General features: G+C 36.6%; 1 protein-coding gene across 1 annotated transcript; it reads left to right on the top strand.

Moving 5' to 3' along the window:
- Nucleotides 1–396: 396 nt before the first annotated feature.
- LOC100345885 (TLR adapter interacting with SLC15A4 on the lysosome) lies at nt 397–6,062 on the top strand. Its single transcript, XM_002720239.5, has 2 exons — nt 397–544; nt 1,809–6,062. Exon 2 carries the CDS (start codon nt 1,852–1,854, stop codon nt 2,755–2,757), a length of 906 nt encoding a protein of 301 aa, XP_002720285.1. The 5' UTR covers nt 397–544; nt 1,809–1,851; the 3' UTR covers nt 2,758–6,062.
- Nucleotides 6,063–12,732: the final 6,670 nt, after the last annotated feature.

Genomic DNA, 12,732 nt, shown 5'->3' with positions numbered 1-12,732 from the left:
ATGTGGAGAACATAAAGACTGTCATGTAGTATTTAATAAAAGCTTATTATCAGTATATCATTAAAATGTTCAATTTAGTGTGCCATGTTATATATGTATCATGGTTTATTTAGCCGTACTTTTATGAATGGTCATTTACATAATTTCTGATTGCTCATTCTTACAAAATATACTGGTTTCACAATGCTTTTTTTTCTACTTAACAGTGAAAAATATGTCTGTTCTTTGACTTGCATGAAGAAAGCTATTGCTGCCAACATTTTCCCACTATCATTGTTATTTGCAATCTGAATAAACACTTTCAAGATCCTCTTTTGGTATGTGATCATTACCATACATGTGACCAATCCACATCATTTTGCTACTAGTTTGGTTCAGTCTTATGGTATGAATAGAAAGCAGAACCATTTTGTGTGGTTAAAGCCATCTTACTGACATGTAAGTAAAACAGGAGAATCAAAGGAACCAAAAGGAAATTTTCCTGTGCTTAGACCGTTGGAATCTCAGAAATCCAAACCTTTAGGTATCTTGACATCTGGAAAAGGTAAGTCCAAATTCTTACATATTTTGATTCATATTGGTTCATTTTCTTCCATAACATCTTTAAATATAAATAAATATAAGTAGATTGCCTGAAGACACGTATAGCAGACACTATGGATGATTGTGTCTTGAATCAACTCTGTTTTTTTTCCTTTCACACTCACATAGTATCAAGACATTTGATAATCTTAAATTTGTAATTAAGAACCACACAAGAGAATACCAGAGACTGGATTAAATGTATAGAGAAGTAATATTTGAGTCTCAAAGTGGTGAGAGAAAAGGAGAGAGAGAGAGAGAGAGAGAAGGGGAGAGGGAGAGAAGGGAGTGGTAGCGATTTTTTACAAACTTATTTGTGTTTACGTTATTGAAAATATAAGTGGCTATATTTATAGGTAAAATCAAGAAGTGTGCATGAGCACTATATATGTTCCCATGTCTTATGTATGCTCTAAGGTATAATTTTTCAATGTGTGACTCAAATGACATTAATTAAAAGCACTGCTAAAACCAATTCCTTGAAAACAGACTTCATTTTAACAAGAATCTTTGAAGATAGAGGTTTACACTTGAATCATTTCTAAATAAATCCTTAAAGATAGTTGAATATAATAATATACATCTGTGTAAGTTTGTACTTTTTAAAACACTTGCATAGGTATGATATAATATCATACTGTTTTTAAAAACCCTGTGAAAAAGATAAGTGAAGTATTATCATTTCATTGATGAGAGAATTGATATCTGGAGATAAATACGGTATCTCTGGGGGCTGGCGCCGTGGCTCACTGGGTTAATCCTCCGCCTGTGGCGCCGGCATCCCATATGGGTGCCGAGTTCTGGTCCCGGTTGCTCCTCTTCCAGTCCATCTCTCTGCTGTGGCCCGGGAAGGCAGTGGAGGATGGCTCAAGTGCTTGGGCCCTGCACCCGCATGGGAGACCAGGAGGAGGCACCTGGCTCCTGGCTTCGGATCAACACAGCATGCTGGCTGTAGCGGCCAGTTGTGGGGTGAACCAACGGAAGGAAGACCTTTCTCTCCGTCTCTCTCTCTCTCACTGTCTAACTCTGTCTGTCAAATAAAAAAATAAGATATCTCTGGTTAAAGAGTTAATTGTAGAACTATAACTCAAGTGTCTTTATTCCTGTTCCCATTCTCTGTCCTTTCAGTAACACTACCTCTCTAAATCATATTTGTTTCACACAAGTTATAAACCTTATTGGATATTTTAATGTGCATTGCCTTAATGAGTCATTTTGTATTGCAGGAATATACTACACTTTTCTTTTTAGAAAGCTTAATTTAAGAAGATGCTTGGAGAAGCCTTCCTGATTGAACTCCTATATAAAGAACAGAAATATACAAATTTTTGCAAATCATTTACATATAAGAATACCTCAAATGATGAAAAGGAAACTTGCAAAAGTAAACTTCTAGATATAGAAGACAATTCACTTTCCTCTGTGAAGATGGAAAATCAAGAAAAGTGTATGAAAAAGTGTTTAACAGAACAAAGTAATGATACAAGTCATGTGGATGATGTAACTACAGCAATGTGCAAAGGTACGCCTCTTCCAGGAAATGTGTCCATTGCATTACCCATTCCAAAGAGAGAACAACATGATGAAGGACAACTGGATTTATATCGCTCCTGGTCATGTACAAGAATTTGCCAGAATTATCCTGACCTACAGATTGGAGGTGATCATGTGGGCAACATGTATGATTCAGGCTGCTTTGTAGAACACACACATGATGATGTTTTTAATGGTCCCCTTTTGCTTTCAGTGGATATACCACTGGGTCATTCACCTATCACTGAGCCTGTAGAGAAACTACCAGCCTCAAAATTATTGAATGGGGATGAAATACGAGAAAAAAGTATCTTGTTTCATAAGCAGCCCCTCTCCAACTCTATGCTTAACAGTTATATGGAAAAAAAGGTGGATGAACTCTATAAACAATTTTTGGAAGAAAATCTCACCAGGTGCCGCTCTATAACCAATCTTATGGCTTCCAATTTGCTAATGAATAATGTAAATCAGATTAGCCTTCAGATCTCTCAAGAACAGAACATAGAAGCATCAAAAGCTCGGGAAGCTCTCCTACATTCTTTAGCACGATGTAACCTCCGGAACACTTCCGATAGAAACAGTTCTGAATTCAGCACTCCTAACTTACAAATATCAAATCAGACAAGTAGGGAACTTATATAACATCTACAGTAGGGACCAACAATATGTTTGTAGGATTGACTGAAGAGACTTCAGTAGCAATAACCATTGTTACATTTTTGGGGAAATGATTTGACCTATGGTAATCTGAATTATTGTGGGAGACAACTAAGCTTTGTAATTGCAATTTTTATTGTTTTGATTCCTTTATTGTTGGTCACATTTGAGTTTGTATGCTTTGTATGTGCTTACCTATGTATTTACCACTGATACCTCAAATTCTTTACCTCACTGTCATTTAGCTTTATTTATCACAAAGTAGGATGAAAAGAGCATTATTGAGCTAAGCTACTGAAAGGTCTTTTAGAAGCTATATCAAAAAGGAGGATTTATCTCTCCACAAAAAAATACAGCACGCCGGTTGCAACGCACCAGCCGTAGTGGCCACTTGGGGGGTGAACCAACGGAAAAAGGAAGACCTTTCTCTCTCTCTCTCTCTCACTGTCTAACTCTGCCTGTCGAAAAAAAAAATGAGTACTACTTAAATATCATTACTTTTATTTTCAACATGCAAGATCTTTTACAATACAATTGGAGTAGCCTATAAATTACTGTATACAGGGAAGTTTAAAAAGTTCATGGAAAGTGGAATTAAAAGATGCTTATTTTGGTGTGAAATTTTTGAAATTCATGTATAATTTTTAATAACACACATTTCTATGAATTAAAAGCACACACACACATACACACATACCCCCCCACACACACACCATTGACCATTGGGGTGTAGGGACATACACAAGGAAATACTTTTAAGAAAAGTAGAATTAAATGTATTTGATATATAGAGGGAGGTCTTAAGGAAACATGTAGAATGTACCAGTGCCATTTGTATTGAAACTTAATTCTTCTGAACTTTTATGGAACAAACATCAGTTTTTTGTATCATTATATATATACCTGGTTGTTTCGAGTAATGAGAGGAAGGAAAGCATACAAGTAAAGTAAGTCAGCAAAGTATATAGAAAATCACAATCTAGAAATGAGACTCTCTAGCCAACATTATACACTTCTCAGATTATCATGAATTATGGTCCTGGCTTAGAATAAAAGTTAGAAGGGTGTGATGAAAATTTTGGAATCCAACTTAAATAAATTAACTATGCTAAAGAAATGGTGTTATAGCAGGCCTGGAACCAAGATCCCACACTTAATAGTTCACATTTCTCTTAGAAATAACAAATTGGTGGGAATGCATTTTTTCTTGTAAAATAAAATGTTTCGGGTTTCTGTTATGGAGTTGTTATGATTGCATTATATATTAAGATTTGCACATTAGTAATCACATATTTCCCTCCAATTATCTCTTTGGTTTTTGATTAATTTTTATAGAATGAATAACCTTAATGTTCTCACAATTTATTCACTTTGATCACATGATACTTAGTTTATTTTCACTCTTCAAATTTCTGTGATTGATTAATAAGCACCTCTGATTTATCTTCTGTCTTGTTTTTCATCAATCTTTTCCCCATTTACCTTTCCTATAGTATTTCCAATCGATTTCCATCATTCACTTGAGTAAGGGCTTTGGAAAAACTCACTTAGCATTTTGCAGATAGTGAAAAACAGTTGTAGATATTGTTTTCTATACTGTTACATTTGCCCATTTTTAATGAGTTATCAAAATGATAAAATATTTATGTTAAAATTTCTATTTTCTAAATGATTTAAATGTTGTTGGGCAACATGAATAGTTTTCATATGTATAGTGATAGATATTAATACTTTATGAAGCATATATACTTGTAAATAGTATTGAGACTACCAAGTATTACATAAAAGCAATAGTATTTATCTAGCATTAAATTTAGAAATGTATCTAATTATATTCTCATATTTAAGATTTCTCCCTCTTGTCTAGGCTTCTTCCCTCTTATCAAAATACTTATTACCTAAAGATATTTATGGTTAAGATGTTCTAAAAATTTAATGTAACAAATAATGAAATATGATGTCTTTGGTGTTGTTTATAATAACCTCATACCTGCTGATTTCAGTGCTTGAATGAAATATGTATATAATGCTGTTATTTAGCAGTTTGGATTTAGTGGTCATTCTTCATTCCACTTATACCATGGGTATCATTTATAAGACCATATTTTACTCTTTCAAAAATTGTTTTTGGAAATGTATGGAATAATGAATTTTTTCCTGTCTCATTTTTGCAGTAAAGTATTTGTTCTGTGCTTCTATGAATATGGTGGATGTTAGTGATTCAGCAGCTGGGAAGGATCGTCATGTTTCTTGACAGGAAAGCAGTTGAGAAAGTTAATAATGATCTTCAATGAAGTGCTGCTCCCTGCCTGTTTAGCTCAGTTTAATGTACATGCCCTTTTTGGGGATATGAGGGTACTGTTGTGGGGCCAAGAGTGGTTTGATTCAGTCTAGGGTAATTTTCTGTCAAAAGGGTCCATGAAACATTGCAACCTATTCGAGGGATAGTGTCTATACTGGATTTCTGGAATTTTGGGGCTTGGTGTGACACAAGGTTTGGGCTTCAAAAGAAAACAATCTCTTGAGATTAATACTAGAGCTAACATCAAGAAGGGCCATTCCAAATTATAAACATGCTTTATGTATCTTACTAAAGCTGGTTTTAGAATGTAGAGAAATAAAGTTAAGTAGTGACTATTTTGGGATCAGGAATAAAATATTAACATTATTATATATTGTATTAATAGATGATATGTGGTTGGATGAGTGGTGTAGGGGTGGCTTGATTAGGATTAATATGTGGAATAAATTGGAATAATTATGCAGTTAAGCGGTCAATTGTTTTCAGTCAATACAAGAAGAAAAGTAATCAGCAAGTTAATATAAACAAATATCCATTAAATCAAGTTAAAAGTGATTTAATATTTTCTTGACCAGTCGCTTGCAGGGAAAATTAGCCAATTAGTTGTATAAAAATGTATGAAAAGTGAAGTAATTATTTGAAAAGAAAAGGAATTATGACAACCCCCCTCCCCCCACGTTAAATACCTAGGAGTGGGACAGGCATTTGGTCTGGCAGTTAAGATGTCTATTAGGACCTCATGTCACATATTGGAGTACCTGGATTTTATATCCACCTTTGGCTCCTGACTCCAACTTCCTGCTAATGCAGACCCTGAGAGGCAGCAGGTGACAACTCAAGTGGTTGAGTTCCTGCTACTGACAACCCAGCTACTGACACACTCAGTCCATTGCAGGCATTTGGGGAGAAAACCAGCAGATGGGAACTCTCTGTCTGTTTCTTTTTGTCTCTCTGCCAAATAAATAAATACATAAATAAAATTAAAAAATACTTCATGTCATTGTGCCCTTTTTTCAAGACACAGTACAAATTTCTACAAATTGGTAAAAACTGTCTTATTATTATGTCTTGATATAGTATTTCTTAGAGTATCAATGCACAGCATCACTTGTAATTTTATGAAATAGCCTTTAAATAATAACATTTAAATATATCTATAAAAATGAGAGCCAGATTAAGGTACACTGACTTCAACTTAAAAAATACTGAATCATTGTTATGGGCAGCTAATTCTTTGAATTGTTCTGCTATTCTATTTAAAGCTGAGAAATTTGCAGCTTACAGAATTGCAATAAGTTCTGTTTTTTACTTCCTCTAATGAATGAAGGCAGTTTATCATGAGCAACGAATTGTCAAAGACTTTAGTTTTATCTGAAAGTGAAGTTCATAAGTAAGAAATAAATTTCCTTAAATTTATTTCTCTCTATGTTTGTAAACTGGATTCATTTCTCCTAAAAAGACTTGGAGTAGAATTGAAAAAGCCTAAGGAACAGTGCAGGACCCCAGGGACTTGTTTAGGATGTGTGAACTGCGGTCCACTAAAGATTCAGTTCTACTTTAGGGAAGCCATGTGACAGGAGAACACCCTTGTAGTCTTCTCATTAGAAGAAGGTTAGGTATTGATACACAAAGGTTCTAATGATACGGCATCCACTTTAGTTAGGAACAGTTCAAAGGCCAGTTCTCAGAGCTTTCTGTATTCCAGAGAAAAATATCCTCAAAATATTCTAGGTACTAGGAAAAACTAACTGACCATTTATTCATTAAGAAAATATTGAGCACTGTGAATGTGATAAGGAAATGGTGAACAAAAATGATGTGATTCTTGCTTTTCACTGAGTTTACAGCCTAGATTATGTAGGATCAAAGAGTAATTGTATACATCACAACCCAACTGTAAAGGCACAAAAGGTATAATATAGATTAGTAGTTCTGTCTGTTTAGCCTGTTCACAATCTAGTTGGAATCTTGTATCCAGAACTGCTATTTAGTTGATATATACCAATATAGCTAGTGGTTGAAGTATTTCCACGTCGGTTGGTATAAAGTTGCTACTACTAGCTTTCCAATTCCTCCCACCATGACCACTCTGGCAACTCCAGCCCCACCCTCTGTGCTCTTGTATCTCCTCATGATACAGCAAAAAAAAAAAAAAAAAAAAACAGGCAGAAAAGAAGCCTCTAGGACCTACTTCCAAATTTACTTACCGTACTTTCTGTCTGTATGAGTTGTTGACTACTTCGATTCATATCTGTACCTATTTCAGTATTGAGATTCTTATTTCAGAAACTTGCTCAGTAACACTATTATACCTGGACTTTTTAAAAAGTTGATTTATTTATTTGAAAGCTAGAGTTACAGAGACAGAGGGAGAGATAGATAGAGATCTTCCATCTACTGGTTCACTGCCCTGATGGCCACAATGGTTGGGCTGGGCCAGGCCGAAGCCAGGAGTTAGGAGCTTCCTCTGGGTTTCCCATGTGGGTGGCAGGGGCCAAAGCACTTGGGTAATCCCCTGCTGCTCCCAGGCCATTAGTAGGGAGCTGAATCAGAAGCAGCATAGCTGGGACATGAGCCAGCACCCATATGGGATGCTGGCATCACAAGCAGCAGCTTTACCAACTATGCCACAATGCTAACTCCTGTACCTGGACTTTTGCCTTACCCTACTGTTTTCATGCATTTCCTAAGTGAAGTCTTAGTCCTGAGCCACAAAACGTTGATTGCATCTTCTTGACTTATAGTAACTTTGCTTGATTCTTTCTTGCTCTGTTTTGAGTCGTCTTTAGTTTGCACTTCTCTGAGGTGACTTGCCTCTTGCATTCTAACAGATGCAGGCTGACTTACAGAATTAAAGCCTGACAACCACTGATCAAATTCACCTGAGAAACTAAATGATCGGAGAGGGCCACTTTTTTTTTTTTTTGACAGGCAGAGTGGACAGTGAGAGAGAGACAGAGAGAAAGGTCTTCCTTTGCCGTTGGTTCACCTTCCACATTTTTGACTTGGGCATGCATTATTGTAAATATTCTACTTTATATTATTCCTGCTTTAAATGCCATCTTAATTTTAAAACTATTGATGGCAATTGTGTTTCATATTTAGTTATTTCTTTTTTTAAATTTTTAAAAATATTAAAAAAATTATTTTTGCCAGAGTTAGTGAGAGAGAGAGACAGAGAGAGAGTTATAGACAGTAGAGACAGAGAGAAAGGTCTTCTGTTGGTTCACTCCCCTAATGCCTGCTACAGCTGGCGCTACACCGATCTGATCTGAAGCCAGGAGCCAGGTCTCCCATGCGGGTGCAGGGCCCAAGCACTTGGGCCATCCTCCACTGCCTTCCCAGGCCACAGCAGAGACCTGGACTGGAAGAGGAGCAACCGGGACAGAATCTGGCGCCCCAACCAGGAGTAGAACCTGGGGTGCCGGCACCGCAGGCAGAGGATTAGCCTAGTGAGCCATGGCGCCGGCCTCAAAATCATTTTTGACATCAGAACTTACGCTTTTAATCTAGATTTATCAGATTTATCAAATGAAAGTACATGATACATAATTCAATCTGAATTTCAGAAAAGCAATGAATGAATTACTTTAAAATTATGTCCCCAAGAAGCATTTTGGTTTCATTAACATTGAAACATTATTCATTGTTTATCTGAAATTCAATCCTATATCTTATCTGGCAAAGCTGGTATCCTGTTGCTTTTTCCATGGTGATTACACAAGCAGAGACAATGTTGAAGGTGAGAGAGGAGTAGAGCATGAAGGCAGTGGGTGGAAAATTGAGGGGCTAGTGAAGGGATTAAAGAACAAGAATTCTGGAGGCTGTCAATTGAAGTTGCCACTTTCTAGTCATTACCTTGAAGGGTAGCTGAGGAGAAAAATTCTTCTCTTAGGGACATTATGGCCAAGAGGAGCTTTCGTCTTGTGGTAGCTGTAACAAGGTATACCTCCTTCAATGCTGTTATGTAAGCAAATAATTTAGAATGAGAAGATTTGTGTTTTAGTGAAATTTTAATTTAGCTTCTCATTAACACCTGGATTCTCTGAGTCTCAGTGTCCTTATCTGGTAAGTATAGCAACATTTGCACCACCTATTTCACAGGAGTCTAGGGAGATGAAAAGATTTGGTGAGTGGTAAAATATTCTAATGGTATAAGGCTTATTCAAAATAAGGCACGAGTACATTTCTAACAAATTAATCATATTCAAGGTTGGATAGTGGAAAGGTTTACTTCCTGCCAACCTAATTAATGCTTATAATAAATCCTTTCTGATTATTTAACAGGACAATCTGAAAGAAAAATAAGAGATGGGAGTGTACACAAAATGATATTTCTGAGACAGAAGGATTTTTTTTAAATGTTTTGTTTACTTGAAAGGTACAGTTAGAGGGAGCTGGATCAGAAGTGCCTATATGGGCACCAGTTCAAGTCCCATATAGGATTCCAGTGTCACAAGTGGCATCTTAACTCACTATGCCACAATGCAAGCTCCTAAACAGTAATTTTTAAGCTTAATGAACAGGATAATCTATTACACTGAAGTGTATCAAGGCTGGTGGGAATCTTTGTGGAAGAAAAATTGAAGGAGTAGTAGCTTTCATCAGCAAATGCTGTGGCTATAGTATTTTGCTTTTCTAAGTAATATAATGCTGGCATAGATCAGGATATCAGCTGAAATAAAGACATAGACTTCATAACTGGTGAAATTTGTTTCTCTAGCCACTCCATTCCAAACTCTTAAAAAATAACAATAAAATTACAAACAATAGAAGCCCATTTGGGAGTTGCTCTGATTGAAAGAGGGAGAATCAAGATTCTTTCTGCTCCCCTTAACACATCTAGGCAGCCATAGAGGGAGGTCCCTAAATAGTAGCTTGAAAATTATTGTTATAATCAGCACTCTTATTTTACAGATGAAAAGGATGGTTTCTAGAAAGGGAAAGAAATTGCCCAAGTAGTTAGTGAGTGAACAAAGTGTCACTGGTATCCAGGTCATCTGATTCCCAATTTCATTTGCTTTCTTCTAAAACCAAACAAAGTAAGTACTAGGCTTCTAAATACTAGCAATTTGATGATTTCGTGGACCTGTGCCGACACCATCATCATCATCATCATCATCATCATCGCCACCACCATCATCACCAGCAGCCATAGCAAGTGAGCTTCTGTAAAGTGACAAATCCTGCTTTCAAATCCTCCTGCCAATGATGCCATAAAGTGCTGCTGTTGAACTCCAACCACTACAGCAGTCAGCTGTCACATAGGCACTGACTTACACTCATCATTTCTCACCTGTTGCTCTCAGATAAATGAAAATAAAGATCGCAGGGGCTGGTGTTGTGTTGTAGGGAGTAAAGCCATCCCATGTGGGCACCGATTTGAGTCCTGGCTGTTCTACTTTCAGTCCAACTCCCTGCTAATGGCCTGGGGAAGCAGTGGAAGATGGCCCAAGTGCTTGGATCCCTGCCACCTACATGGGACACCTGGAGGAAGCTCCTGGCTTTCTCCTGGCTCTGCCCTGGCCATTGTGGCTACTTGAAGAGTGAACCAGCAAATGGAAGACCTCTCTCTGCCTCTTCCTCTCTGTAATTCTTTCAAATAAATAAATAAGCAAGTAAATCTTTTTCATAAAAGAATAAAAATTGACACACCATGTACTTTTTGAATTTAATGTATTTGTGGAAGAACTTCTCAAATCGAAGAAACAAATTTAGGTATGATGATTTTCCCATTGGTTTTTTTTTTATTTTTATTTTTGACAGGCAGAGTGGACAGTGAGAGAGACAGAGAGAAAGGTCTTCCTTTGCTGTTGGTTCACCCTCCAATGGCCACTGCAGCCGGCGCACTGCTGCCGGCGCACTGCGCTGATCCGAAGCCAGGAGCCAGGTGCTTCTCCTGGTCTCCCATGCGGGTGCAGGGCCCAAGCACTTGGGCCATCCTCCACTGCACTCCTGGGCCATAGCAGAGAGCTGGCCTGGAAGAGGGGCAACCGGGACAGAATCTGGCGCCCCGACCGGGACTAGAACCCGGTGTGCTGGTGCCGCAGGGGGAGGATTAACCTATTGAGCCGTGGCGCTGGCCCCATTGGTTTAGTTTTGCTGACTGAGTGGTGATAAGGAAATAATAGTCAAATGAGCAAAAGAAAGCTCATAAAATAGAGAGATGAAATGCATTGAGTACATAATCTCTGAAAGAGGAAAGAATTCAATTAAAAATGTATGTGATCAGCATTATTTTTGAATAAGCAGTTAGATAAATTTGCTTTCTTCTCTCCTTGCTATTTTGATCATTAAAATGGTTCTTTAATGTATGGAAATATAGTGGACATCCACTTCAATAATGCGGATGTCTAGAAAATGAGGATAAGTTAAATTTCATTATTTGTTACATTTGGGCATCTGAATGGACCAGATTATAAGATCTGATAACTGACAGATACAGAACACTGGCTGAATTAGCCAGTAATATGTTTGTAGAGTGATAGATTTCTTACATCGCATTTGTCAATTTGAGATCTGCCTTTAAACCACATGAAGAACTTCTCTGAAATATGCTGTCTTGACCTTCACCCCAAATATATCATATGTGACTAAGGTTTGGGTGTAGATAAATTATCTAAATTCTGATATGGACATCTGGTGAAGAACATTTGATGTAGTCAGCTCCTTCACTGTAAATATAAGGAACAGAATCAGAAAGGGTGTCTTGCTAAAAGTCACTTTTTCCTCTTTTCTCTTTTATCTGTGAACAGTAAATGCCGAGGGAGGAGGGGAATAAGTGATACAGAAGGGTGCCCTTATGCCAGAAAGATTTACATTCTCATGGGGGAGACAAGACTAAGACACATTAAACAAGCAGAAAACAACTCCAGACAATTTCTTTTCCCTGAAGATATTGAGAGCCTAGGTGAAAAAAATATGAACTCCAATATTAAAGGATATTGATAGATACAAAGCCATTCATCCCTGCTTTGCAGAACCTTGCATGTAGTATTTCATGAAAGGATCAGAATCAATTTGTGATTTTGAAATGTGTGATTTTGTTTGTTTACTTATTTGCTACTTTTGATTTTTTGAATATAGTATATTTCAATTGATTACATGAAGAGGCCATGATTTTAAGACTGCTTTATTCCCTTATCACCATCTGATACTTTGTTTTTTTTTCACGTTAATATGATAGGAACACAAAGTAATATAATGTAGTTCGTAGATAGAATTCTAAAAATATAATGATATTCCCATCCTCCCTTCCTCCCCTTCTCTTTCTCTCTCTTTCCTTCCTTCCTTCTCTCTTTATTTTTCAGTCTTTGAGGTAACATTTTAAATTTAAATTACAGTTAAGGACTAAATGCTCTGCTAAATAAGCAGTTCAACAAGTAAAAAGTAAAAATAGCCTAGTTCATTAGGAATATAGGCAAGGGCTATAAATAATAATCAAATGTAAATATGACCATTTCACCTATATACAGAAATTTTAAAATAATCACAGATCACTGAATCTATAGTAGTATAACATTGTTAACCATTGATTTGACAAAGATAAAAGTATATTTGGAGTAATACTGATGCACACAGACATTCCCTTATTTTTTGTTTTTTGATTTTTTTCTTTTTTAATTTTAGCTCCCACATATAAAGGAGGATATGTGGTA

This window comes from Oryctolagus cuniculus, chromosome X (assembly GCF_964237555.1).
Source record: "Oryctolagus cuniculus chromosome X, mOryCun1.1, whole genome shotgun sequence".
In the NCBI taxonomy this organism is placed as follows: domain Eukaryota; kingdom Metazoa; phylum Chordata; class Mammalia; order Lagomorpha; family Leporidae; genus Oryctolagus; species Oryctolagus cuniculus.
Note: the sequence above shows the minus strand (reverse complement) of the source record. Positions and strands in the feature narration are given on the sequence as shown.

Excerpts from the sequence above, each read along its gene's own strand:
- LOC100345885 (XM_002720239.5), top strand. The coding sequence starts at position 1,852 with ATGCTTGGAGAAGCCTTCCTGATTGAACTCCTATATAAAGAACAGAAA.